General features: G+C 58.2%; 8 protein-coding genes across 8 annotated transcripts; 5 read left to right on the top strand and 3 right to left on the bottom strand.

Moving 5' to 3' along the window:
* Positions 1–223: 223 nt before the first annotated feature.
* Positions 224–3,460, top strand: PSEUBRA_000746 (Valyl/Leucyl/Isoleucyl-tRNA synthetase, class I, anticodon-binding; the record flags this gene model as incomplete). Its single annotated transcript, XM_016434055.1, has 1 exon — positions 224–3,460. One exon carries the CDS (start codon positions 224–226, stop codon positions 3,458–3,460), a length of 3,237 nt encoding a protein of 1,078 aa, XP_016294520.1.
* A 427-nt stretch (positions 3,461–3,887) lies between these two features.
* On the bottom strand, positions 3,888–4,517 carry PSEUBRA_000745 (Ribosomal protein S8e/ribosomal biogenesis NSA2; the record flags this gene model as incomplete). The annotated part of the gene is made up of 1 exon (XM_016434047.1): positions 3,888–4,517. One exon carries the CDS (start codon positions 4,515–4,517, stop codon positions 3,888–3,890), a length of 630 nt encoding a protein of 209 aa, XP_016294519.1.
* A 2,783-nt stretch (positions 4,518–7,300) lies between these two features.
* On the top strand, positions 7,301–9,163 carry PSEUBRA_000744 (uncharacterized protein; the record flags this gene model as incomplete). The annotated part of the gene is made up of 1 exon (XM_059464484.1): positions 7,301–9,163. One exon carries the CDS (start codon positions 7,301–7,303, stop codon positions 9,161–9,163), a length of 1,863 nt encoding a protein of 620 aa, XP_059320915.1.
* A 410-nt stretch (positions 9,164–9,573) lies between these two features.
* On the bottom strand, positions 9,574–11,330 carry PSEUBRA_000743 (Basic-leucine zipper domain protein; the record flags this gene model as incomplete). The annotated part of the gene is made up of 2 exons (XM_059464483.1): positions 9,574–10,487; positions 10,670–11,330. The coding sequence occupies 2 exons, from the start codon at positions 11,328–11,330 to the stop codon at positions 9,574–9,576; spliced, it is 1,575 nt and encodes a 524-aa protein (XP_059320914.1).
* An 834-nt stretch (positions 11,331–12,164) lies between these two features.
* PSEUBRA_000742 (uncharacterized protein) lies at positions 12,165–13,715 on the top strand (the record flags this gene model as incomplete). Its single annotated transcript, XM_016434057.1, has 1 exon — positions 12,165–13,715. One exon carries the CDS (start codon positions 12,165–12,167, stop codon positions 13,713–13,715), a length of 1,551 nt encoding a protein of 516 aa, XP_016294516.1.
* Positions 13,716–17,981: 4,266 nt separating this feature from the next.
* PSEUBRA_000741 (Major facilitator superfamily) lies at positions 17,982–19,514 on the top strand (the record flags this gene model as incomplete). The annotated part of the gene is made up of 1 exon (XM_016434054.1): positions 17,982–19,514. One exon carries the CDS (start codon positions 17,982–17,984, stop codon positions 19,512–19,514), a length of 1,533 nt encoding a protein of 510 aa, XP_016294515.1.
* Positions 19,515–20,439: 925 nt separating this feature from the next.
* PSEUBRA_000740 (SAC3/GANP/Nin1/mts3/eIF-3 p25) lies at positions 20,440–26,004 on the top strand (the record flags this gene model as incomplete). Its single annotated transcript, XM_016434067.2, has 1 exon — positions 20,440–26,004. One exon carries the CDS (start codon positions 20,440–20,442, stop codon positions 26,002–26,004), a length of 5,565 nt encoding a protein of 1,854 aa, XP_016294513.2.
* Positions 26,005–26,097: 93 nt separating this feature from the next.
* Positions 26,098–27,231, bottom strand: PSEUBRA_000739 (uncharacterized protein; the record flags this gene model as incomplete). Its single annotated transcript, XM_016434043.1, has 1 exon — positions 26,098–27,231. One exon carries the CDS (start codon positions 27,229–27,231, stop codon positions 26,098–26,100), a length of 1,134 nt encoding a protein of 377 aa, XP_016294512.1.
* Between the last annotated feature and the right edge of the window lie 371 nt (positions 27,232–27,602).

Raw genomic sequence — 27,602 nt, 5'->3', positions numbered from 1 at the left:
GTCGACCAAAGCACCGCACGGCCCTATTCATACAAAAGCGAGCGCTGCATCTTGCATGGCGTCGTCCCAACGTCTGCTCACCTCTTTCGTTTCGATCCATCGCCAGGTAGCGTTACGATCCGCAACTAGAAGCAGCATACATCGCCCGAGTCCGACTTCGATCCATCGCACTTTCATCAAGTCCTCGTCTCATCATCGGCTCACTTATCCCAACTCTCGCAACATGTCGTCCACAGCACCATCATCCGCCGCCCCCGAGCAGCAGCAGCAGCCGTCCAGCTCGGCACAGAACGATGCCCCAGCCGCCGACGCCCCCCTCGGCCCCGACGGGCAGCCCATGACAAAAAGCGCCCTCAAAAAGCAACAGAAACTCGCTGAAAAGCAGGCCAAGCAGGCCGCCAAGGATGCGCTCAAGAGCGAAAAGCCCGCCCAGAACCCTGCTGGCTCCGGTGCGGCAAAGAAGGAGAAGCCCAAAAAGGAGGTCAAGGAGGAGCCCGAATGGGTCAACAACACCGTCGATGGCGAGAAGAAGGACCTCTCCGCACCCATGGAGAATGGCTACAATCCGCTCCACGTCGAACAGAGCTGGTACCAGTGGTGGGAAAAGTGCGGCCACTTCAAGCCGGACGAGCCCTCCGAGTCAGATCCGTACGACCCCGAAAAGACCTTCGTCGTTCCTGCACCTCCTCCCAACGTCACTGGATCACTCCACATTGGTCACGCCCTCACCATCTCGATTCAGGATACCTTGATCCGATGGTACCGCATGAACGGTTACCGCACCCTCTTCAACCCAGGCTACGACCACGCCGGTATCGCCACCCAGAGCGTCGTCGAGAAGCGTCTCGCCAAGCTCGAAGGCAAGACGCGCTATGACTATGGTCGCGAGAAGTTCCTCGAAAAGGTCTTCGAGTGGAAGGACGACTACCAATCGCGCATCTCGAATCAGATGCGCCGTCTCGGTGCCTCGTACGACTTTTCCAGAGAGGCTTTCACCATGGACGCTCCCCGTTCCAAGGCCGTCACAGAAGCTTTCTGCAAGCTGCACGAGGACGGCATCATCTACCGCGCAAACCGTCTCGTCAATTGGTGCTGCAAGCTCCACACCACCCTCTCCAACCTCGAGGTCGACCAGAAGCAGCTCAACGGCCGCACGCTCATGAACGTCCCCGGCTACCCTGCCAACGAGCGCATCGAGTTTGGTGTCATTGTCAGCTTCTCGTACCAGATCGAGGGCAGTGACGAGAAGATTGTCGTCGCCACCACGCGTCCCGAGACCATGCTCGGTGATACCGCCGTTGCCGTCCACCCCGACGATGCTCGATACAAGCACCTGCACGGCAAGAACGTCGTCCACCCCTTCGTCGCCGGTCGCAAGATCCCCATCATCGCCGACGCCATCATTGTCGACATGGAGTTCGGCACCGGTGCCGTCAAGATCACCCCCGCCCACGACCCTAACGATTACGAAGTCGGCAAACGTCACGACCTCGAATTCGTCAACATCCTCAACGACGACGGTACGCTCAACGACAACTGCGGCGAGTTCGCCGGTATGAAGCGCTTCTCTGCTCGTCGCGCCGTCATCGACAAGCTCAAGGAGATCGACAGCTACGTCGAGACCAAGGACAACCCCATGACCGTGCCCATTTGCTCCCGATCCGGCGACGTGATTGAACCCATCATGAAGCCGCAGTGGTGGGTCAACTGCCAGCCGCTCGCCGCCAAGGTCATTGAACGTGTCCGAGCGGGCGAGATGACCATCACTCCCAGCGTCTCTGAAAAAGAGTTCTTCAGGTGGATGGAGAACATCCAGGACTGGTGCATTTCGCGCCAGCTATGGTGGGGTCACCGTTGCCCCGTCTACTTTGTCAACATTGAGGGCGAGGCGAACGACCGCAGCGACGACAAGTTCTGGGTCGTCGGCCGCTCCCTCGAGCAGGCTCAGGAGCGCGCGCAGAAGCTGGCAAACGGGAAGAGCTTCACGCTCGAGCAGGACGAAGACGTGCTCGACACGTGGTTCTCTTCAGGCCTGTGGCCATTCTCCATCATGGGCTGGCCCGAAAAGACCGACGACATGAAGCACTTCTACCCGTCGTCGCTGCTCGAGACCGGCTGGGACATTCTGTTCTTCTGGGTGGCTCGCATGTGCATGCTGGGTGTCTACCTCACCGACACCTTGCCGTTCAAGGAGGTCTTCTGCCACGCGATGGTGCGCGATGCGCACGGACGCAAGATGTCCAAGTCGCTCGGCAACGTCATTGACCCCTTGGACGTCATCGAGGGTATCAATCTCGAGGGGTTGCACACGAAGCTCAAGGAGGGCAACCTGGACGACAAGGAGATTGCCAAAGCCGCCCAGGGTCAAAAGAAAGATTTCCCCAAGGGCATTCCTCAATGCGGAACCGATGCGCTGCGTTTCGCTCTGTGCGCCTACACCTCGGCCGGACGCGATATCAACCTCGACATCCTTCGCGTCGAAGGCTATCGCAAGTTCTGCAACAAGCTGTGGAACGCGACCAAGTTTGCGCTGCTCAAGCTCGAGCCCATCTCGTCGTTCCAGCCTGCCTCCTCGGACGAGCCCTCCGGCGCCGAGTCGCTGGTGGAAAAATGGATCCTGCACAAGCTCAACCTTGCCGCCAAGACCGTTAACGACAACCTCCGCGAACGCAACTTCATGGCGGCCACCTCGGCGGTGTACAACTTCTGGCTGTACGAGCTGTGCGATGTGTACATCGAGGCGATCAAGCCGATCACGGATGCGGATGCTGCGGACGCCAAGGCGAGGGCGAGTGCTCAGCAGACGCTGTACACGTGTTTGGACGGGGGGTTGAAGTTGTTGCATCCGTTCATGCCTTTTGTTACGGAGGAGCTGTGGCAGCGTCTGCCTCGGAGGGCTGGGGAGAAGGCGGAGAGCATTGCGCTGTCGCGCTACCCGGTGTTCATGGCGTCTCGCGAGGACGCAGTGGCGGAGGCGGCGTTCGAAGAGGTCTTTGCGGCAGTTCGTGCGGTCCGAGGCATGTGCACGGACTACAACCTGTTGAAAAACGTCCAGGTATACCTCGAGACCTCTTCCGCCGACTTCAACACCACCCTCACCGCCTCGTCCGCCGTCGCATCCACCCTCATCAAAGGCTGCACCGACCTCACCGTCGTCTCCCGCGCGGAAGACGTACCCAAAGGCTGTGCTGTTTCGTCAATCAGCCCGCGCCTCAACGCCCATCTGTTGATCCGAGGCCACGTGGATATCGACCAAGAACTCGCCAAGCTCGACAAGAAGCTCCAACTCAACGCCGTCGGACTCGACAAGGTCAAGGCGCCCATGAACAAGCCCCAGGAATGGGAACGCATGCCCCAGGAGGTGCGGGACGCCACCGAGGAGAAGGTCAAGGGACTCATGAGCGAGAGAGAGGCTATGCAGAGCGCAAAGAGGCAGTTTGAGAGCATTAGGGATGACTAGAGATTGAATACAAGTTGAATCGATCTGACGAGATGGGATGGCGTGCGCTCAAATGTGAATGGCCTGACGAATGAGTCTGCGTGCGCCGAGAGATGAGGTGTCTGATGTGCGCGTGCTGACCTTGCAACTTGCACGGCTCACGATGCTTTAGCTGCACCCCGCGCTTTCTTTCACTGCATGACATTCTCTCAACGGCGTCTCTCACAATTCTCTTGTTCGTCCAACCCGGAGTTGATCGGATGTTGCATGGTAGCATTGCATTTAGCCTAGAGAATTTTGGGTGTGTGTGTGTGTGCGTACGGCGAAGGAGATCTATCGGTTAGACAACCGTGCCGGGGGGAGAATGCTGACTCGCACCATCTACAGGTGTGAGCGTGTGTGTGAACAGTATACAAGGTGGAAAACGGGACGGGGATGGGCGAGCGATTTACTTGCCGCCCTTAGCCCTGAGACGACGGACGTAGAACTCGAGCTCCTTGCCCTCGAGGATGTAGCCGTCGGCGCGGCCGGACTGGCCGGGGCGGGAAGCGATGGCGGCGTACAGCCTACCAGCGCCGAACTGCTGCTCGACGAGGCTGTCGAGCTTGCCCTCCTTGCGACGGGTGTCGAGCTTGCGCGTCACATTGTTGCTCAGCTTGGCCTCATCCACGTTGGCCTCGGCGGCACCCTGACCAGCGGCACGGCGCTTAGTCGTCACGGGCTGACCATAGTGCTTCTCGTACGCCTGACGGAAAGGGGTCGCGTCCACCTGAACAATGCAACCCTTGACAAGAGTGTTCGTGCGCACCAACTCGTTGTTCGAAGCGTTGTACACAACGCCGAGAACACGCGTCTTGGCAGTGATGTGCTCCGAGCCCCAGGCAAAGTTGCCCGACTCGAGTCGAAGAGCACGGTGCTTCAGGTTACCACCACGAACACGAACGGTGTGGATACGCTTAGCTCCGATACGGGTGTTGGCGGCCTGACGACCGAGCTCGAAGGCGCGCTTCTTGCGGTAGTAGGCGCGGCGAGCACCGGTGGCCGATCGCTTGTGGCGCGAGTCACGAGTGATACCCATGTTGTCTGAGAGGTTGGGCAAGTGATGGAATGGAGGTCAGTAGTCTGTTGCGATTGTCGACGAAGACGGCTGCAAGCAAGACGAACGCAAAGAGACAGGACGGAGTGGATGACGAGAGACGATCAAGAGATGCCGAGACAAGGCGGATACGAAGGCGAGGAACGTTGAAACGTGCGTTGTTGGCGGAAGCGGGTGGACAAGAATGATGCGTTTGATCGTGGATCTCGGCTGTCATGTCGGACGACAGCGGTGGAAGCGACGAATGATGATGACCGGGATCTGCGGGTTTGTCGCGGTCACAACGAGAAGCCTTAGTCGGATGGCTCTGTGCTTGCCGTGAATTCTGCCTCGAACTCTGGTGAGAGCGAGCATCTCCTGCCACGATGTATGTCTTCCACTGCTACGATCCCATACAACGACCTTCGCCTTCGCTGTACAAGATGACAGCCTCGCGTGGCCAGAGCGAGGAGATCCGCCGGGCCTTTCGGCGTGTCCCATCCTTCCAACATGAACACAAGTGCACATGCTTGCGATGTCCGCACAACCAAGACCTGGTCCAGTCGTGCCCTACAAGATATGTTCGCGGTATAAGAGGTGTCCAGTTGGTGTCCTGTTGCCTCCTCCGCCTTCTACCTGTGAGATGCTAGGGTGCGAAGCGTTCCATCACTGATTTATGCCGCCAGGAGGTCGGTGAAACTTGCAATGCTGAAAAATGAAACCACAGTGATGTCTGCCATTGTCGGGATGTGTGCTGGGAGTCATGCTGCTGCTGATGCTGAGAAGATTGGCGGTTGCTGTCTCCGCTGTGGCTTTGTTGGTACTGATGTAGTCCTGATCCATTCTATATTCGTGTCGTCCTGATCGTCTCTGCCATCATGTCCGTATATCGTCTGTGTCGTCGTCGATGCTGCCATGCGTGCGATGTGTCGAAGCTTACCTTGATTATGTGTCTTGAGGGGATGAGAAGTGACCTAGGAGAAGGGAAGCAGAAAGTGATGATCTCGACGAACTCAAACTCGACAAGCTGCGAAGCGCGGCGGACGGTCTGGAGAGTGAGCAGCAGGCAGGCGCAGCAGCTTCTTGTTCTCACCTACAAGCCTTCCTGGCAGGCCTATCACGGCTGGCAACGGTCTTGACTGCCCTGCTGCCTCTAGAATCCGAATTGCCTGTCGCTGCTCACCTGAAGCTTTGATTTCAGGAAAGTTGAATTTCGCCGAATTGACGCTGGGCATTGCACGTGATGCTAAGCCCTGAGCTCGGCCGAGGCTGCGTTGACTGAAAAGAAAGAATTGATCGCTCTAACAAAAAAATCAATTGTTTTTGCGTTGTTAGGTCGACGGCTGGCACTCGACGCCTACGGAACCTACCCCTGTAGTTTTGCCTCTGCAGGTTCATCTGGTCGCACAGCTGGGCTCTTCTGTGCCATGGCCCCTTCGCGATGTGTACCGAGGCCTGAGCGCTATCACATGTCTGCCCTTACCCGATGCGCGGAAGGCGGCGCCGAGCCGGTCCCTTCTTTGCCAAGCGCCCCTGCCACAGGGTCGTCGTTCCGCAGACTAAAGACGTCAGCAACCTCGTAGTTGAGTTGGGGTTCAGCAGACCAGCCGGGATAGGAGACGTCGCGCAGCCGCTGTGCAGCGAGTCCCGTCCATGCTGACCAGGGCGCTGAATGGACGAATGCAAAGAGATCGATCGGAGGGACCCCTTCGGAATTGTTGCTGAAAGCGAAGCCCGCTTGGCTCAGACCCACCAATCATGCAAAGACTCAACGCAAGCGGTCCGACTGTCGATGGCAACCTGCACCGGCTGCAGATGAACCGAAGACGAAGCTTGGATGATGTGAACGGATTGATCTACGTGGGCAACTCTTCGATCCCGTAGGCCCCAAGAAAGTCGCGACTGCGCGTGGCTGTCAAGTGGACCCTGAAGACCTGTCAAGATTGAAACATCAACGACGTGTCGCTCGCCTAGCCCAAGCTGCTCGTGGCGTGTTGGACTGTCACTTTGTCGTTTGCAAGACTGTGCTTCAAGACGGGGTGTAAGCGCGATGATGCAACCTAGCTTCGCTCATCGGATCGGAGACAAGCATATCCACAATGGCGACGCCGACGGTCGAGCTGGGCGCTAATAGGGGCCGCTGCGCTGCGTAAAGAGGAGGGACCGTTGAGTGTCGAATGGCTGAGCCACGCGTCAAAGCGGACAATGAGCGATAAAATCGGTCCGACGCGTTGAGGCAGCCTGGCCATTGTGCAGCTCAGTCTGTTCTCGGCGCAACAGCCGTACGGCCGCCGCTTCGGCTGACCGCTAACTTAACTGCAAAGCAACTATGAAACCGTCACATCTTCCCGAGACTACACAGATGGCGTTTCTATTCCCCACCAACAAGAGCGTGTTGCACGGCTTTGCTTGGCAACCACCCATCTGCTTTGCTGTCGTCCTTCTTTCTCGCCTTCCCTCCATCTACCCGGCTGACTGGCGTCTCTCTGCCCACTTCGCCTTCGCGATCTCGCCTCGATTCTCAACGGCGTCTCAAGCAAGGTTGGCAGTTCGACCTCGCAACCCACTTCACTTGGCTGCAGCTCATCGATCGCAAATCAATAGAGTCCTTCATCAACCATCCAGTCCACCGGCCTACTCGAATTCTAGCAAGAGTCCGATCTCCATCTACTTGTTCCTTGCTTCCCGGCTGAGATCTGCTGGTCAATCTCGCCGGCTTTTCGCCTCCAAGCATATCTTCATCCGGCGTTCCGGACGACGGGCGTACGGGTCTCATAGCGCATACGATGCATCCTCATCCCATCAACCCGGTCATCGTTGATACTTCCATCGACAAGACCCAGCTCAACGCTTCCCTCGCCTCCACCCTAGATCCCAACATGATCAAGTACGCCTCACCGCTGCATCCTCGTGGTCTCACCGAGGTGCAGCACCGCCTGCTCTACGAGTCAGACACCGAGTCGTCCTACGACTTTCCTTTCAGCACGAGTTCCAGCACTGGCTCCACCTCGGCTTATAGCGACCTCGGCTCCCAGTCCTCTTCCAGGTCGCGCACTTCCAGTCAGGGTCTCGCACGCCGCGCTCACGGTTCTTCTGCTTCTTCCTCTCGCTCCGAGTCCATCTCCTCGGTGCTGTCCAGCTCCGCCGCCATCCAGAGAGTCCTCATGGGCACGCCGTCGACCGCAACCGTGCACGTGCCATCCTCACGCCAGTCAGTCCGAGCCATCGCCCGCGCCTTTGAACAGGCAGGCAAGACGAGCACCACGCTGCCTTCTCGCAAGATGAGCGCCCAGCTTGAGCGCGTCATTGAAACCAGCGCTACCATCAACTTGATGTCTGATACCACATCTTCAGACGTCTCTCATCACACTGCCTTCCGACGTCGCCCTCTTCACCCATCGCAAGCCTCGAACCTGGCCGCCGGTCGCTCCGCCGAGGCAAACGGTACCATGCCCTCACGGCTCACCATTGCCAAGAGTGCCGCCCAAGGTCCCCTCTCTGCTCCAGCCACCACCACAGCGCGCACATCGCGATCCAACGCTTACCGATGTGATACCAGCGAAGCTGTCCACTCAGCATCTGCATTCAAATTCCCGCCTCGCGTTGCACACGTCGAATCCCAACAGCGCGTACGCAGCTCGCCTAGCCTCGAGACTTTCGACGACGACGACGAGCCCGCGTTCGAGATCATCCCTTCTCCCTCTCGCAAGCGCAGTCAACCCATCCTGCCACCCTTCGTCGCATCACCCACCATCGAGTTCCCCCCTTCGCCGCCTGCCACCTTGACCCAGATCACGAGCAGCATCGATTCGGACCTCGTCCCCTCCTCGCTCTCGGCAGGATCGCTCGACTCGATGCATTCCAATTACTCTTACGGTTCGGTGCGCAGCCATCCCTTTGCGCTGCAGCTTTCGAGCGGAGATGAGCGCTATCCGCGTGCCAGCTCGGCTGCGTCGATGCAGGGCGTTCATGAGCTAGACCGCTTCCGAGGCCCGTCTATTGACAGGGCGGCAGATAACCCATCGGCGTCATCACTAGCTGGCAATGAGGGTCTATGCAGGCGATGCGCAGCGCCCACAAGCCTAAATATGGGAGGTGGGACTTCATTGCATGCGTCCACGGCAACGCTGCAGCCAGCGTCGCTGTCGACCTCGCGACCATCATCGTCGGCTTCGTCATCCACGACCACCGTTGTACCGTCTGGAAAGGTCGCATCGCAGCCCGGATCGACTCAGGTCACCGACAAGATTGCGTTCCCACTGCCACCTTCCGCAGCGCGAACGAACGAAATGCTCACCCTCCCACACCGACTACCCTACAGAACCAGCAAAGCCGGACGCCCGTCCTCTCCCCCTCTCACCACCGCTGCCAAACCCACGACACTCGACGAGCTGCGTCGCGAAGCGCATTCCCTGCTCGCCTCGATCTCTGCGCTCTCCGCCGAGCTAGACGCATCCATTCCGCCAACACATCGCTTGCCGGGCAGCACGCATCGCGCCGCTTCTCCCCCCACCACACCAACAACCAACACCAAGCGCCAGGGCAAACCACCCTTCGTCGCCGTCGACGAGAGCTTCGCCGACGTCTGGCGATGCATGGACGAATGGTATTGGTCCAGCTTCGAAATCGCCCCTCCCTCCACGGGGTGAGGTAGCCCCAGCGCTCCCTTATCCCCCCCTTCATCCTTCCACCTCCGCCTGCTCTCACGGTCATCCATCGCAACACACCGCACTCATTCATTCAACAACACTCGCTCGTTCATCACCACACACGTTCACCACCACATTCGTTCATCACCACATTCGTTCATCACCACACACATTCATACACACGCTCTCCGTGCCGCAACTGTATTTCTTAGCATAGCATACCCCTCGCATTGATATCCCACGTCATTCATCATCACATGCACTGACGAAAAGAGGTGTGAAAGAGCAGCAAGCGAGCAGGTTAGATTCGATATGAGCGGGCAACATCGGCCGCATGCAGGATGAAGGGACCGATACGCTAGTGAGACTAAAATATACATGACAGAAACGCGATACCAGATCGAGAGAACTTAAGCGACGAGGGAGGCCATGAGACCGGGCCAGTCCATGGACGCGGCGGTGTCGGCCTTGGGGAGGAAGGCGCCGTCCACGACCATGTTCTCCTCGTCCAGGCCGATACTGAGGTGGAGCGGCTCCTCGATCTCAATGTCCAGATCGACGAGGTCGAACGGCGAAGAGCCGGCGCTCGCGTCGATCTCAGAAGATACGTCGGAAGCCGAGACACTCGACACCGAAAGATCCGCGACGTCGTCACCATTCGAGTAGATGTCCTGGAGCATCGCGTCCGTGGCCAGCTCCCACATGTTCCTGTCGGTGGGCAGGAGCGGGGAGTTGAGGAGCTGGAATCGCGCCTGCGTGTTCTCGTCCTGGCTGTCAGCGTGGGACAGGCTGATGGTGTTGAAGATGTTCGCGGACTCGTTGATGTTCTTGCTGCTGTCGCTGCTACTCTTTGCCTCACACGAGCCCGCCGAGGCGGCGCTCAGGCTTGCGAGGTCACTTGCAGAGGCGCCTGCGGATCGCCAGGTGCCGCTTGCTGCTTCTGCATTGACCTGGCCCACAGGTACAGGTTGAGACGGGGCGGCAGGCGTCGAGGCACCTTGATCTTGAGCCGCAGTCGTCGCGTCACCATCATGGGCGAACTTGGCGTCGTCGAGGTGGAGGAAGTTGGAGAGGAGAGCCTCAGCTTCACGGGCAGTACCGGCTGCTTTCGCTTCGACGGGATGCTGAGACAGAGTGATGTGGGAGCTGGCCGCGGTCGACGACGGCTGCTCTGGTGCGGGAACGTGGATCTGACTGGCAAGGGGGTATCCTTGCTTGACGATGCTGCTGCCGTTGACATCGACATGGCTTCCGACCTTTCCAGAGGCAGAGACTTGGGGGGTAGCGAGACCGTCGAACTGAGTGAAGACATCCGCTGCTGGGACTGCCCGAGCTCGGCATCTCGGCAAAGAGATGGTGCATCAGAGCAGGTCGCCTCCGCTGCAGGGAGGCGAACGTCTTCATTCGAGGTTTGCTGGCCCAAAGTGCCAAAGGAAAGGGAAGAGGAAGCGGTCGATGCCGGCGCTGCGATCGTCGAGGGAAAGGAGACCTCCTTGCTAGCCGAACCGTTGTTCTGCAGAAGAGCAGTCGCGAAATCCGCGGACAGCCCCGCATCAAGCTGCGGAGCAATCGAAGAAGAGGAAGAAGCGGCGAAAGCCGGGGAAGAGGAGATGGGGATGGAGGAGGAGGAGGATGACGACGAAGCAAGAAGAGGAACAAGAGAAGGAGCGACAGTGCGGAGAATGGTCTCGAGAGTATGGACGCGAATCTGAGAGTCACGGAGCTTGGTGTCGAGAGCCTGGCGGAGAAGCTGCTCCTGCTCGCGCTGTTGGCGGAGCAAGGTGTTCTCGGCCTTAAGAGCGTTCAGGGAGCCCTCGAGTTGGTCGACGTAGGCCTTCTTGCGTTCTCGCGAGTACTGAGCCGAGAGACGATTGCGAGCTTGACGGGCCTCGAGGCGAGCCTTTCGCTCCTCGTCGCTCGCTTTTCTGCGACCGCCGGTGTTGGTGGGCTTGGATGGCGAAGCGGAACGGGACGAGTCTTGGAGTTCCTCGTCGTCGCTCTGATCCGAGCCGTCGTCCTCTCGAGCGTCGGTGACCTTTCGCTTCTTGCTGCTCGAGGTCGAGCCAGCGAGAGTGGCTTCCGGAAATTCCTTTTTGACTGGAGTCTCTGGAAGACGGGACGAGGACGGAACAGCGATCGAAGGTGATGTGGTGGTCGTAGTGGCCATGATGGGCAGAGTGGTGTTGTGGGTGATGACGACCAAGACCTAACGAGTTATAGACGGGAGACAGTGAGAGACAGAAGCAGTGATGATCTCCAGCACTCAGTTAAGAGGAGGAGAGGCGATGATGAGCTGGCAATAGGGATGCGTGGCGCGAAGTAGGGCTGATGCTGCGTGGAGAAAGTGAGGTGGACTCAGTGCGTTGAAGCAAAGAGAGGGGGGGAGAGCAGGAAGAGACAAGAATGTATACGTGGAAGGTTGTTGAGAGTAGGGAAGTCGGACGAGGCGGAAGGTTGCTTGAAAGAGGAGGATGAGAGGGGAAGGACGATTGGATGATGTGGTGTGAGGGAAGGGTGCAGGGCTGAGTGCGGGGCGTGCTTTGAATCCCGCTCCTGTCGACGTGGCACTCACGCAGCTCCTTCAAGGCTGTGCTGTGCTCTAGTGCCTGCTGCGCAGTTTCCATGGATCGACGTGGAAGGCAAGGGTCCAACCTTATTTTGTGTCGGACGAGAAATTTTATTAGGCAAATCGCCGATTCGCCGGCCGTCATCTCCTGATCCAAAATTACGCGCGCATCTGCAGGATGATGCGTGTCCGCTTGCAGGAGGCGTGAGCGCGTCAGCGACCATCCCGGAAGACCCTTGCCGGTTGAGACCCTGCTCCTGCTCCAAGTCATCTTTGCTCCTGACTCTCCTCGAACAGCATGTTAAGGCTCAAGTCACCATCTCCTCGCTTCATCATCACTTGGCAAGAAGCTATCGACCGTATGCAAGCAGCGTAACCTCACCTCTCGGTACCAACGCACATGCGCAAGACGCACGAGCAGCAGAGCTTTCCGCGATGATCAAGGCACACAGGCCTGCGGTCCGACCCAGGCTTCACAGCGGTCCCGGCAATGCCATGTTCGACGACGTGCACGAGCTCTTCAACGACGACGATGCGGCGCAGTTAGATCAGCTGCCGCCTCCATTTGCGGCAGCTGGGACGGCAGCCATTGCTACGGCTGCGGTGACATTAGCCATGGCCAACACAAATGCGTCCAACACCGCACCTTCCGAGCACAACGTTCCCGCTTACCAGCCGCCTCTGCGTCAAAGGATCTCTGGCTTTCACAGTAGACATACAGAGCTTACAGCGAAACTCCAAGCGCTGGGCGACATCCCTGCGATGCTCGAAACCAATCAGCACGACATCTTCTCCGTCACCGGCAAGGTCAAGACTCAAGAGGCGCGCCTCAAAACGTTGCAGGCCGTCTCACAAGAGACGAGGGATACTCATGCCAAGATGAGCAGCTCTTTTGCCAAGCGTATGATGAACAAGAGAGGCAACCGATCTCGCCTCCTCTTCCAAGCTGGGACGGACGCCGAGAAAGCAGCCCAGCAGCAAGCGGATCACGAGGCTGAGCTCGAACGCAATCGGTCGATACTGGCATTAAAGGAACAGCGCAAGTCTCAGCTGCAGCGAGACCTGGTCGAATACTCGGCAGTGTCCAACGAGCTGGACAAGATCGACCATGCACTCTTTGACGGCTCCACCCCTGAATTCGTGCAGGACGATCTGGCAGAGTGGGAGGTCAAAGTGTGGACGCAGGTGCAAGTCTTCATGGCCGCCGAGACACTTCGAGAGAAGCGGGCTCGGCAGATGCTCAAGGATGCGTCACCCATCTTGGTCTCCATCATCAAGGACATCCAGACCGCTCTTCAGTTCTGCATCGACAGCGGCGTAGCGAGGAATCAGAAGTACACCAAGAATCTCATCTCCAACACCACAGCCAAGTCTACCGTCAGCGGTACCCAGCCGTTGGTGCTCAAGGCCAAGACAAGCTCAGGCAAGTTCTTCACCACCATTGCCAAAGCACGAGGCAGCCAGCTGCTGGTTGAGCGCCCACCCGAGTTCCGACTCATCGAGCTCTACCTCATGCCGGGCAGCAAGAATCCGAAAGCAGTCGATGAACGTGGACTTCACAAGTCGCTCGAGACCTCGTATGCGCAGGCCAAGGCGCTGGATGCTTACCTCAAGCGCGAGATTGCAGCCAGTCTGGAGCGTCAACGCAAGTTGGCCGTCGAAACAGCCAAGCTGCAGGAAACCGTCAAGGATGCGAGACGCCATCTTCGCGAAATCCGTCGAAGTATCATGGTCGCCGTCGTGCAAGAGGATGGAAGCCAATACATACGCAAAGAGGCGCCGACGTCGACTGCAGATCATGACAGCTCGCCCTCCGGCGCAGCACAGCGCGACTATGCACTGCCCTTGCAAGACGCCGCCAACCCAATGATCTCCACGCACTTTCAAGAGAACCTGCGAAAGGAATCTCACGCCCGTCTTCGTCAGCTCGTAGCTTTGCCAGAACCCGAGTCGGACGACGACAATCTATACCCGGTCATTGCTTGACCACGGACTACTTCTCTTGCTCCCAGGATCCTAGGAAAGCCCGATCGCTCGTCCTTCGCTCGTTGCTCTATCACCGATCGCCACTGTACTACTACGCTCCTCACTGCATAGCCGCATCATTCGCAACACTCGTTCGATCCACATGGAGTCTCTTGAAGCCCGACCGAGGCTTTTGCTCGAAAGTGTGGGAACCGATGCATCATCAGGCGTGTGTTTGCTGCTGTCGATTCTGACTGTGTCCTTCAACGCGGGGCTCCGCATTGTCCACTCGTCCATCCCCGGACTTGGAGCACCTGATCAGCAGCTGGACGTGCGGGGTAAAGCTGCGGCTTGAGCTTGACATGATGCACGGTCAGCGACTTCTTTGCATGTGCATATAGATCCGCTTCTGGCCGGTATCAAAGTCGAGGCTCTCATGCCGACTCGTCCGTGGTACCTCATCCGTGGGTGCTTACGGGCTAATGCTTCCGAGACCCCGCCAAGGCCTCTGCGATGCTGAGACTCGATGATGGTGTTCAGGCGGGGCAGGCATCACAGGCTGTCTCTGATGGTCAGCCGCGATGCTGATGAGCGATCGTAGGGAATGGAGCCCCACACCAATGCGCAGGAACGAGCAAGATCTCAGGACGAGGGGCGATTGTGGGGTAAGCCGAGTCCAGGAACGCTTCGTAACAAACCTGGATGCAGAAGGTCAAGACCGCCGCTGGACTCCGAACGGATTGTTTCCGCGAGGATGCGGATCTTGCCGCGACGGCATTCGACGGGCTCGGACGAGAGGCTTTGCGGTAATTGACTTCGCAGATCGTTGCGAAGACTTGGAATCCCGTCGGGGCGTCTTGGACAGGCCAGAGGTGGAGAGGCTGGACAGGATCGTGTGATTGGATCATTTGGGTCGTCCAGCTTGGTCCCATTCAGGCGCAGTCAAGCTACATCCAATCATCAGTCGTAAAGCTACGGGGAGGGAGCTTCGCCGACATTGCGACGAGGAAGGCGGAGCAGGCGAGGAGAGGATCTCGCCATGACCAAGGCTGGTATGAGGATCAGCAGCGGATAATCGCAACGTGGCAGCAATCAACGACGATGGATATCACGGAAAGACCTTCTGTAAGCAGCGTTTGTTGAGGTTGCCAAGGACTCGTCTGCAGAGCTGCACTTCATCTCTGTGCAACACGAGCAGTCATTGTGGTCAAAGAGAGGCTCGCCATTGCAGATTCGCGAAGGAGGAGGGCAGAAGAGCAGCCACGGCCAACCGTTTGCTCCATCGTGAGAAAATGCCAAGAAGTCCGGTTCAAGCGACGCCGACTTGAAAAGATCCAAAAACGTGGCAGGGCACTTTTCGACAGCTTTTCCGCTTTGATGCGCTTCAGACACTGCTCAAATGCCGTGGTCTAGAAATGGTCTGTAGTGGGTCTCGACCCTGAACGAGGGCGACTGTGGTACAAGGCCCTCTCGCCTCTCTCTCCTTTCCCCGCTTTCCAACTTCTCGTTCCCTTTCCCCACACACCCAACCCTGCCTCGCGGACTCCCGCGTCGACAAACACGTATCCCTCGCAGTGATTGGTCGAGGCGAGCCAACACGCATCGCCGCCGTGTCGAGCACATCCGAGTGTGTACATTCACCAGCATGCTGAGCTGGTCCCGTCGCGCTGTCCTGTGTCACAGGGAGCATCACAAAGTAGTATCGAAGACGATCACACATATCGGCACCGTGGTGGACAGCGAGCGCGATTTGGACCTCACCCCGATGGCGAAACATTCAAACTTGAGAGCCCGTCGATGATCCGCCTTGAACGGATGTCTCCGTGCCGTGTTCACAACAAGGTTCACTGAGCAGGTAATGCCGACTCCATCCGCTCTGCCCCTCCCCCATCCTGCCTCTTGGTCATGGTGCTGGCAGGCATCTCGCGACTGTCACGGTGAGACATATCTGAACCCTCTGAGTCGACGTGCACCATTCGCCCTGCATCCCTCTGCATGCATGAACGCGACCTTTGCAGTAATGAGCGCCTCACAACGGTCAACCTTGGCGTTCCTTTTCATTCCCCCTCGCTGATGCTTGTCTGCCTCCTATAGTCTTGCCTATTGTCCTACTTCTGTCACCGGCAAAAGCGTCCATTTGTGGGCATGTCATCGATACATTGCCGGTGACTGTATTCATCCGGTTTGTGCGTACCCACGCACTCGCCAAGCAGATAATTGCGAGATGGTTCACGATCGAGAAGGCGGACACTGCGCCCTCGACCCCTGACCAACATTTGCTCAGCACACCCGATCGAGTCCTTCAAAGTTGACAAGCTCGAACAATGGGTCTAGATCCAAATTTTCCGATGGAACAAGGCGGAGCGTTGACCACGGCGAATCGTTTTGTTTCCCCTTCATGTCCGTCGGGGCGCCAGAGCAGTGAGGCGGACAGAGAGACGAGGATTTTCGCCCAGTCGAGCGGCGGTTGGGGCGGGAAGCAACTGGTGACAATGGGCGGAACAACGGTCCTCGACGGGGCTGAGTGTGAATTATGAGTGTCGAACTTTCCAACTCCTCGCCCTCCTTGTTCATCGCCATCTACTAGCGCAGACGCTTCGAGTCGTACCAGCTTGTCTTTGTCAGTCACTTCCACGTCGCCCGTTTCACCTGAGCAAACTTTTGCGGGGAAGCTGAAGGTCTCCGAGTCTCTGATCCGACCCTACATCGACAAGGGCTCGCTGCCAAGCGATGCTGCTGCATGGAAGTCGCAGCCAAGCGCATGTGCCAAGTTGCTTGCCGCGAATGGCTGCATCGGAAAAGAGTTGAAGCGACCTTCTTGGCTTTGATCAGCGCTCAGGGACATTCAGAGAGGGCGGCTGCTCGACGTTGATGGGATCAGAAACGACTGATTTTGTCGCCTTTGGCCATGTGCTTTCGAGCCAGTTGCGACGAGGAAGCGGATCAACGACCGCCAAATAGATCCGTTTGTTCGCTACCAGTCCAATGGCGATGGGTCCTTAACCCCGCATTGGTGTATGCAACCACAGAATTGTAGCCCAGCTTGCGCTGCTACCGAGTCGTCTCTCTGATGATAAGAGCATCAGGGCAGTAGGCAGCGACCCAATTTCCGTCGGTCAACTGCTGCATCCCCACAGCTGTTCTGGCGACCTCGTTCGAATTCAATCTAGCCGAGGGCATCAGGGCTGTGTGTCGCACGCTTCGCTTGTCGATGCCAAGCAATTGACCTCGCATACGAATCATGCACCGCTGCCACCTCGTCCACTCTGACGAACCCGCGCACCCTTCTCAGTCCTCAAGGCCACTCCTGAATTGCTACAGTATGCGACATCCATCTTGCCTCGTGGCGCAACCATGTAAACCTTCACCGGCGAGTGAATCAGTCTGGAGCGTTCCTGGATCGCCGTCGCTTCCCCTCACCCGCCTCTATCCACCCCAAACAGATTACAGGCTTTGGTCAGTCCACTTGCGCCTTGAGTCGATCCGTCTCAGCGAACAACTCTCCTAGTGTGCCTCGGAAGGAAACTTTTCCTTGCGGTCAAACGCCGATCTGTCCGCTTCGGGTTTTAGTCTCTCGCGACGCCTGGGTTCCAGATTCGCAAAGTTCCAGTGCTTCTCTGTAGGCTGGATCTTCCTCGTCCCGCGACGTGTTCGCCGTTTGTCGAACTCAGCGCTCGTTGATGGCCCTCCGCCTCGATACTCGAGACTAAGCTTGTGCACCATCCAAGATAGCCTGCTTCTCATTGGTCGACCCCGGACCCACCAAACCCATGGCTGTCTCATGTGCTCCTACAGCGTTTCCCGAGTCTCTCTCGTAACCCGCGTGCTTTCTCGCGCTCATGCACGCTGCACAGTGTTCATAGTGTTCCCATCGATAGGCTCCCCTTTGCGGTCTTGAACCGCTGCTGAGGCACTTGAGCACTAGCTGCACCCCGGACTCGTGTCATGTCCCTGCTTTTGCTCCCCCGCATGAGCCGTTCCTGCCTCGCCTCTCGCGCAGAGGTACTGCCACTGCAACCCCAACAAGGCCCAACGTGGTACCCCCGCATCAACCATAGCACGTATCAATCCCCCCACATCTGCTTTGGCAAGTATAAAGACCCACCTGCAATCCTCCCTCCTTTCCATCTTCTTCCCCTCGTCTTCCACCAGCGTCCCCTGTCCTCCCCTACCTCGACGCCTTCCCCTGCACTCCCCATCACCACCGTGGGTCAAGCTTCTTTGCGCAGTCTCCTTATCGCCGGCTAGATTTCTCCCCCTCCTCTCCCTCGCAAGTAGTTCGCAATCATGTCGTACCGTCGCGACACCCCCGACTCCGCCTCGCTCAACGAGAAGAAGGATGACTCCCGCCTTGAGGATGGTGTCTCCATGGCACCCGTCCTCACCGCCGGCACCACCAACGCCGATGCCATCGCCACCACCGTCGAGGACCCCAAGATGACTGCTCGCATCATCCGCAAGCTCGACTGGCACGTGCTTCCCATCTGCTCCGTCCTCTACCTCTTCTCCTTCCTCGACCGAACTGCCATCGGTAACGCTCGTATCCTCGGAATGGAGACGCAGCTCAAGCTCACCAGCGAGGAGTACGCCGCCGCTCTCTCGGTCTTCTTCGGTCTCTACTGTCTTTTGGAGGTCCCCTCGAACCTCATCTTGAAGAAGATGGGTGCCAAGAAGTGGATCCCCATCATCGTTATCGCCTGGGGTCTTGTCATGCTGCTCACCGGTTTCTCTAAGAACTTCGAGGCTCTCCTTGCCTGGCGTATCCTCCTCGGCGCCGCCGAGGCTGGTCTCTTCCCAGGCATCACGTACTACCTCACCGTCCTCTACCCCCGTCGCTCCATCCAGCTCCGTGTCGGTCTCTTCTTCTCCGCTGCCACCATCGCCGGTGCCTTCGGTGGTCTGCTCGCTTTCGGTCTTGCCAAGGCCAAGGCTGGCGAGTACCAGGGCTGGTCGTTCATCTTCTTCGTTGAGGGTGCTCTTACCATCGTCGTCGGTATCATTGCCTACTTCCTGCTCTTCGACGGTCTCGAGAAGGCTCCCTTCCTCACTGAGGAGGAGAAGGTCTACATGAGCGACCGTGTCCAGTTCGACGGCAACGACATCCCCATGAACGACGAGTTCGCCTGGAAGTTCGTCTGGGCCGGTCTCAAGGACTGGAAGACTCTCTTCACCCTCATCTGCTACGTCACCACCATCACTCCCCTCTACTCGACTGCTCTTACCCTCCCCACCATCCTCAAGACCTCGCTCAAGTACGACGCTGTCAACGCCAACCTGTTCACCGTCCCCGTGTACACTGTTGCTGCCATCACCGTGGTTATCTTTGCCTACTTCGCCGACCGCACTGGTATCCGATTCCCCTTCATCTGCCTGGGTACCCTCATCTCGGGTATCGGCTGGGGTCTCTCGCTTGCCTACGGTCGCACCAACCCTCGCGTTGCCTACGGTGCTCAGTTCATCTCTGCTGCTGGTTCGTACGCCGCCTTCCCTGGTGTCGTGGCTTCGCTCACGCAGACCATTGGTGGTAAGACCAAGCGCTCGGTGTGCATTGCCATCATTGTCGGCTTTGGTGGTCTCGCCGGTACCATCTCGAGCAACATCTTCCCCAAGAAGCAGGCTCCTTACTTCCACCGCGCCCACTACATCAACATTGCCATGAACGCCGTCGCCTTCCTCTCGGCGCTGTCGTTCGCCGGCCTGCTCCGCCTCGCCAACGCCCGCAAGCAGGCCAAGATCGACTCCGGTGAGGCCGCCCGCCTCACCAAGGAGCAGATCGCCGACATGGGCGACGAGTCCCCCTACTTCAAGTACCGCTACTAAGCGGTCTCGTCTATACCTCTGGAATCCGCACTTGTTTTTCGTCAGTTTTGTCATCGGTTCTCTCCTGTCATGTACGAATAGATCGTCCTTCGCATCGAAGGTCAGGGTTATATAAATGGTCACATTAGATTATCCACCATACCATCGTTTCTGTTTGTGCGTTCGCTGTGAGTTCCGAAGACCTTATTCATTGGAGCGAAAGGATCTTGCCTCATCAAGCGCGACTATCGTCCCTTGCTGACACTTTGATGATGGCAGCTCGCATACGTCACTTCCTCACAGCCTTGCACGCCAGCGTGCCTTGCAAAAGGTGCACCAAGGTGACGACGGCGTACTCTGGGAAGCTCGACTCTTGCATGATCGACCGGGCTCCTAGGTCAGCGCAACGGGGACGTCGAGTCTGCTACACGCTCAAGCTCCTCCTCCTTCCACCATCAACCCGCTTCTGACGCCTCACGTTCCATCTTCGACGTTCGGCCGTCCTAATTTTGTGCAAGGCTATCGCTGCCGCTACACACGGACGACGATCCGTAGCCACCCAAGCATTGACACAGTAGCTCGACATTGCTCAATTCATTGTGGCATGATACGAAATGAGCCTCGCAGTTCAAGTTTGACAGCTGCGAAAATTGTCGGGATTCGGCGGCAGCGTGGGCTCGGATCGCGTGGAGCTGTGGAAGTGCCAAAATGAGCGCGGACCAACATCATCCTTTACTTCAACTACCTCGACACTGAGCAAACCACCAAGCTCACACTCTTTTCAGTCGCTCTCTAGAACGCATCTCACAAGCAGCGTACGAGTTTCGCCGCCCCAAGCTGCCCAACTTTGCCTCTACAGGAACCATGCCGTAGACATCAAACAAACGAGCATCCAATCACTATCTTGCTGCCTCGTGTCAAGGCGAAGGCAAACGCAGCATTCGCCATGCAGCAAGGCTCAGGCTCAGGCTTTGGATCGAGTAATGGCTCGGGATTTGGATCAGGCTCTGGATTCGGCTCATCAGGAGCGGCGGGCTCATCCGGCTTCAGCGCCTTCGGCCGACCACAGCAAACTCCATCGGCGTCGACAAGCAGCAGTGCCCCTCCCAACACTTTCTTTCGGCCGCCAGCCAACAGCGCATCATCTTCGGCCTTTGGATTCAACAATAGCCAGCAGCAGGCCCCACAACAAAGCCAGCCGTCCAGCTCGGGTGCGAGTACTCCGCGACCGTTCGGTGCAGGCCCACGGCCTCCATTTCAGCAGTCCAGCTTTGGTGCGCCTCGCCCTTTCAGCGGCGGGCAGCAGCCTCGACCCCAGCATACAGGCTTCAACTCGCCTCGTCCGTTCTCGAGCGATCAACCGGTACAATCACAAGCGCAACAACAGACATCGTTCGGAAGCAGACCAAGGCCCTTCACCTCGCGCTCCAATGGCCCAGGCATGTCACAAGAGGGCCGACCTCCAAGCTCAAATTCATTTCGTGGTGGGAGAGGTGGCGGCACGATTCGTCCCATCAAGCCATTTGCTTCGCATATGACTCACAATCAGCAGACGACCTCCATACCTGGTAGCGAGGCTGGCATGGAGGCCGGTCCGAGCAATCAGCATGCTCCTCGACCAAGACCGAGACCTTTCGCCAACAAGTCGACGACGTTCAACACACAGCCACAACAATCCACGCCAAGCTCGACTTTTGGCAATGAGACGAGCGCTCAAAGCTCAGGCTCGACATCAGCGTTCGGGGCGTCTGCAAACAGCGACAGCGCCGCTGCTCGATCTTCGTTCAACCAATCGACCTCATCTCTCTCCTCGACACAAACACCCAGCAACTTTGGAGCAAATTCGTCGGCATTTGGGGCTGGTGCGGGCGCGAGCAATGCTGCTCCAGCGACGTCAGCATTCGGAGGTGCTTCGACGCAGAATACAGCTCCTACTTTCGGCTCGATGTCGCAATCTTCAGCGTTTGGCAGCTCGACGAACACTACTGCTTCTGGCTCTGCTTTTGGATCGGGTCTACCCAATCCGGCCTTTGGTGGCTCTACATTCTCAGCACCTGCACAAGCTAGCGCTGCTCCCAGCGCGCCCTCCGTCCCGTCATCCCAGCCTGCCACGAATACACCTGCGGCTCCATCCGCTGCACCGACCAGCTCCTTCTCCAACTTTCTCCGCAAAGATCGCAACGGCACGTCGACACCAGATCCTGGCGCAGGAATGTTCAACGACAACAAGGCAGAAGACGAGGACGCGTTGCGCAAGAAGCGCTTCGAAGATGCTCCTAAGGTCGGCAACCGCTTTCTCCAGATGAAAGGCGGCAGAGAAGCGCTCCGAAACGCCTACATCAAATCCGGCATCCTTCCGGATCCCGACAAGCCCACAGACCTCGCTTTGGCGGTGAAGCTCGTCGGAACATGTGAGGACATGTGTCCCGAGTTCGAACGCGAGGAACGCGAGTTCCAAAAGGAGCTCGATCCGCTCGAACTGTACCCAGGCACGGACCGGGTCGACCCTCGCATCGCTGTCAAGATCTATCGACGTCCGGCGGCAGGTCGAGAATTGCCATTGCCAGAAGACGTCCGACCCCCTCCGGTTCTCAAGCGCACGCTGGACTATCTCTTCCACGATCTCTTGCCCGCTGACCCCAACGACCCGAGATTCACGCAAGTGCAAGGCTTTCTTTGGAACCGCACACGAGCAGTGCGTCAAGACTTTATCGTTCAGAGTGAAGGCGGCCCAATAGCGATCGAATGCCACGAACGTATCGCACGGTATCACATACTCTGCCTCCACTGGAGAGGTGGACCTGGTGCGGAAGGCTGGAGTGAGCAGCAAGAGCTCGAGCAGCTGCGCAAGACGATGCGCAGTCTCATCGAATTCTATGATGACCATCGGCGCAAGCTCTCTTCCAGCGTCGCTGGCAAGGGTACTCAACAAGCTTCTCCGAACGAAGCTGAGTTCCGCGCCTACAACCTTCTGCTTCACTTGCGCGACCCCGAGACGCTGCGCGAGGCCGAAATTCTTCCCGGCAACATCTTCCGCTCGCCTCTCGTGCAAACCGCAATCAATCTGCGCCAGCTGGCGCAACGTTCCAACAACCTCGAAAAGCGCGGACAGCCGCGAAACACCGAGGCGACGCTCAACTTCTTCTCCAAGTTCTTCGCCGAACTGCGCAAGCCGAGCGCCAACTACCTCATGGCCTGTCTTGCCGAGAACTCGTTCAGCTCGGTGCGCATCGGTGCGCTCAAAGCCATGTCCAAGGCGTACATGGCGCAGCATCGAGCTATGCCGATCGAGAGCATCCAGCACGTGCTCAAAATGGATTCGGCGGAACAGGTCATCGCTATGGCAACGCACCTGGGCTTGGAGCTCGAGTTCGAAGCGGATGAACCGGTGGGCGTCAAGATCCACCGCAGCGCGGTTCTCAACGAGGACAAGCCGCTGGTGACGCCTTTCAGCACCAGCCTTGTTGAGGCCAAACGTGGGTCTTTCTCTAGCGCCGACGTGGTTGATGGTCGGGCGTCAGGCGCTAGCGCGATGCTGCCCTCTACACAAGTGGGTCAAGGCACGGCGACAAGGCCAAGAATGACACCGTCTTTCGCAGCTCAGACGAGCGCAATGCCTTCCTTCGGAGTCAAGGCACAGCAGCAGCCTGCGACAGCATTCGGAGGAGCGAACACGGCTACCTTCGGACATCAGCAAAAGCAGCCAGGCATGAGCAAGTCTCTTGCTTTCGATTCCACGTCGTCATCGAAGATGTCAGCTGCTGCAACATCATTCACGCCGGCTGCTTCCGGCGAATCGACTTCTGCCAAGCCGGGCGCCGCTTCTGCTTCAAGTCCATTCGGAGGCTTCACCGGCTTCGGCAAGAAGGATGACGAAGAGGTCAAAGCGAGTCAACCCAGCTCCGGTACCTTTGCAAACAATGCGACGCAGCTTAAGCAAGAACAGGCTTCAATACCTTCCTTCTTCGGTAACAAAGCAGCACCAAGCGCTGCATCCTCGTACACGCAGGCCAAACCAGCTCCGTCGCTGTCGAGCTTCTCATTCGGTCCACCCGCAAAGGCACCAGAGGCGGCTCTAGAAAATTCTGCGAAGACGAAGCAGGCGGCGGCACCTTCATACTCTTTCGGTGCTCCGACGAAACCGGCCTCTGGAGCAGCAACACCCTCGATGCCATCATTCTTCGGCTCTTCGCCGTCGGAAAAACCTGCCGAGAACGCAGTCAAGCTCACGGAGACCAAGCAAGACCATCTCGCGGCAACCGGTCAGAAACCAAAAGAGACCGCAGCAGCGCAGGTAGCGGCAGCAGCCAAAGTTCAGGCCGAGAAGGCAGCTCAAGCGAAGCTGAAGGAAGCAGCGCGCACCCACGCCGTCGATCGAGCGTACGCACAGCTTTTAGCCGACTTTGCCCGGTCGGTCTCAAGGGAGACCGCAACACGCGTGGCGCACGAAGAGGACGTTCGCCGCCGCGCTGCGTCGCGAGAACAGCTGCTGTCTGGCATCACCGACAAGCTTTGGCAGCGTTTGGCAGGAGAATGTGCAGTGGAAGCGGCGGAGCAGACGAGTCAGGTGGCAGCGGCACATGTGTTCAGGGAGAGAAGCTGTGCGATGCGAGCTTGGTCGCGGTGGATGGAGATGCTGGAGGAACGTAGGGATCGTGCTCACCAGCAGAGGCGATTGGAAGACATCAGGATGCAGATCCGAGACAAGAAGATTCTGGAAGAAACGAGCCCCATTCGACGAGTCTTTTCCATCCGTCAAGCTCTGCTAACGGGCGAGCGGCCAAGTGACTCAGCGTTATCGCCAAGGACGAAGCGCAAGCACGAGGATCTCTCTTCCGCGACGGCTGACCGACTCCACAACGACGAGGATCTGACCGAGAAGTGGACAACGGTACGACGTCAACGCAACCAGCTTTGGGCGGAAGGTTCGCTGCTCGAACGGCTGGCCGATCACGTCGAGGAGCTGCTTTTGCACTTCCGACCGGCCGAATTGGATCGTCTGGTGGTGCTGTACTCTGGAGCTCCTGGTCAGCACGTCGCTTCGAGCTGGCTGCGGGTCAAGTTTGGCTTCTCGCCGACTTCGCCATCTAGCAGCCCGAACAGCGAAGACGGCCGAGACGTGTTAGAGATCGATCTCGCAGATGGATCGCAGCTCGAGCTGGTCGACGTGACTCCGGCGTCGGACGGCAGTGAGGCCGCGCTCGATGCGATCTTGCCGGACGTAGACGGGCACAGACAGTCAGGGCTGGTGATCTTCGAAACGAGTCCTGCGGCTGCTCGGTCCGGCACGGTGGTCGAACGACAGAAGGCGCTCGCTCAGGATCGCCAGCGGCTCGAAGAAATTGCCGGCTGCGACCTCGTGAAGAGCAGTCAGCTCGCCTGTCGCCTGCTCGTCGTCAGCTGGGGAAGTGCGGAGTCCGACACCAATTGCTCAGCCGCATCGACGGCGTACGGGGACGATGATGTGGAAATGGCCGACGTCGACTCAGTACCGGCCCGGGTCACAACGCAACGTCCAGCAAGCTCGCTTGCCCTCCTCGGGCTTGATCCAGCTAAAGTCATTCGTAGTCAAACAGGCTCTGCCAATGCCGTGTCTGCAGCTCCCAGCAAGCCCTCTCCCGCGCTATCGAACGCATTCGAGCACATCGGCATACTCACACTCGACGACGCCTCCGTCTCCATCGAAATCGCGCTCACCAGCCTCCTTCCGCAGGTCATGCCGGACCTGACCCCCAACCCATCCCTCTACACCATCACCCGCCGCCAAGCGAGCCTGGAAGACGTTGCGCTCGACCTCTATGACCAGTGGGCGCGAACTTCGGCGCTGCTCTTCGACCTCACCTCCACCCTCGTCCCCGCTGGACCAGATGCAAAGGTGGAAGAAATGGCGTGTAAGGCGCTGCGCATCCTGACCGCGCTGGCGAACCACATCCTGCGCACGGTGGTGAGCCTCTCAGACACGCTGTTGGAGGACGACGAGGTTAGGACCATCATGCTTCCCCTGCCTAGCGGTGAAGGGCTGGTGCAGATGGCGCTGAGTCAACTGGACCAGCTCGAGGAGGAGGAGAGGATGCACCTTCGTTCAAGCCTGCTCTCCTCCTTTTCGCGGGAAGCGGGGCAGCAGAGTCTTGACGCGGTGCTCCGACAACATGCGGATCGGTTGTTCAGGCACTCGTTGCAGAAACTCAACGGCGTATGGATCAGAACGAAGGAGGGATCGGAAGCAGAGTGGAGACAGGCAGCGGAGAGGCTGGCGACTTTGTGTGGCGCAGCGGTGGAGGAGGTTGCGGCGGAAACGAGAGGCATTGCGGCAGAAGGGAGGAGGCGAGGGGAGCAGCAGGTGCCCAGCCCCATCTCGCCCAGTAAGCGGCTGCGTGTGGGATCAGAGGCAAGCACGCCGGTCAAGCAGGAAGAGGCCACGAGGGAAGGAGGAAAAGTGAACCAGCTTCGCGAGCTCATTGCTCGAACAAGGCAATTCCTCGACACGCCCGCTTCCTCACCACACATTTGATTCACGCATCTTTGACACAATACAATGCATTCCATCATACAGCTTTCCAACGAGTACAAAACGACTCCTTCCTATACCCCCATCCTCGGCCGCTTACCAATGGTACGCCCACCCACCCCTCCCCCGCTTCGCATCACGCTCGATATCCCAGTCCGTGCGAATGCCCGCGCTCGCAAAAGGTACCTTCTTCACCTGCTCCTTGGCAGCGCCCACCCGTTCGTCCACCTTGTACTTTTCCTTGAGCTGGTCGGCCTTGCCCTTTGCACCGACGCGGGTGTAGATCCAGTTGATGAAGCGACGACTTGCCCATCGGGGGAGGATCTTGTCGACGATGGCGGCGACGGGGAACAAACCATACAGAATGGTTGTCAGCGCGAGGGAGACGGAGCGCAGGGCGAGTTCGGGGACAATCACTGGCACAGGGAGTAGTGCCGCTCCACGAGGCGAAGCCGAGGTGAGGCTGAACGAGAAGAGACGGAAGGTGGGGCTTCCGATAGCCAAGGGTGTGCGCGAGACGGGCGAGGGGAAGGTGATCCAGAATCGGAAGTAGCCATCACCCGTTTCCACGGGAATACGACACTTGTACGTGCCGAGCACGCGTGTGGCTTGGGTGTCGGTGTCGACCGTGTCGATGGTCGACGACTGGGCTCGGATTTGCTTGTCGATTTTCTCCTTACGTTTGAGCGCGATGTGTCGTGTCTCCTGCGGCGCCTCCTGGCTGGGCTTCGTGAGTGATTGCATCTCGTACTCCTCACCATCGCGGGAAGAGTAGCGACGGGACTGCGGCTTCTCACCATAATCCTCGTCCTCCTGCTGCTTAGCGCTCAGCCCCTGCGCTTCCGCCTGCGTGTCCTTCCACCCAACTTGGCCGGCGGGAGTCACATCCCATCCCTTCTTACCGCCACCACCCAGGTAGCCAGCCGCATTCCATCCCACAACTCCGGCAATCCACCCCTTCTGCACCAGCTGCACATTCGTCCCCTTGACAACAGACTGAATGTCCCGCGACGAGAGGCCTTCGAGTTGCTTCCGTGCCTCGGCAGAGTATGCCTGGGCATAGATCGAAAAGGTCACATAGGACTCGGGACCGCGGTAGAGAAGCACTCGGGGGTTGTGGAGCGTGATCGAGTAGGCGATGTTGTTCTGCCAGATTGTGGTGGTGGAGGGGGAGAAGACGGAGAAGACGGAGCGGAAGAACATCTTGACGTAAGAGACCGGGTCGACCATGATGGGCCACAATCACGGGTGGGATTGAGCGATGGGTTATGGTGAGGAAGGAAGAAGCGAGAGCGAGGGTTGAGCGACGGATGAAGATGAAAGCGCTGATGCGGAGTGCTGAGTGTGCTAATTTTAGGTGAGCGCATCCTGCATCGACTGTGCAGCAACGTGCGGAGCGGAGTGTGGAGGAGAACCGCGAGATCGGGGTTGGAGCAAATCGCGATTGGCAAGGGTTCGGCCATCTCCGCATCATCGGATCTTCGGGAAGCAAGGTCCGTATCAGCGCAGCGCTCAGGTCGCCCTCAATCAATCTTCTTCCCCGGACTCTTTGCTCGCATCATCCACCCCGCATCTACGACTCTAGAGGATATCATTCTTTC

This window comes from Kalmanozyma brasiliensis (genome assembly GCF_000497045.1).
Source record: "Kalmanozyma brasiliensis GHG001 unplaced genomic scaffold PSEUBRA_SCAF10, whole genome shotgun sequence".
NCBI lineage: Eukaryota > Fungi > Basidiomycota > Ustilaginomycetes > Ustilaginales > Kalmanozyma > Kalmanozyma brasiliensis.
This window is presented reverse-complemented; position numbering and strand designations above follow the sequence as displayed.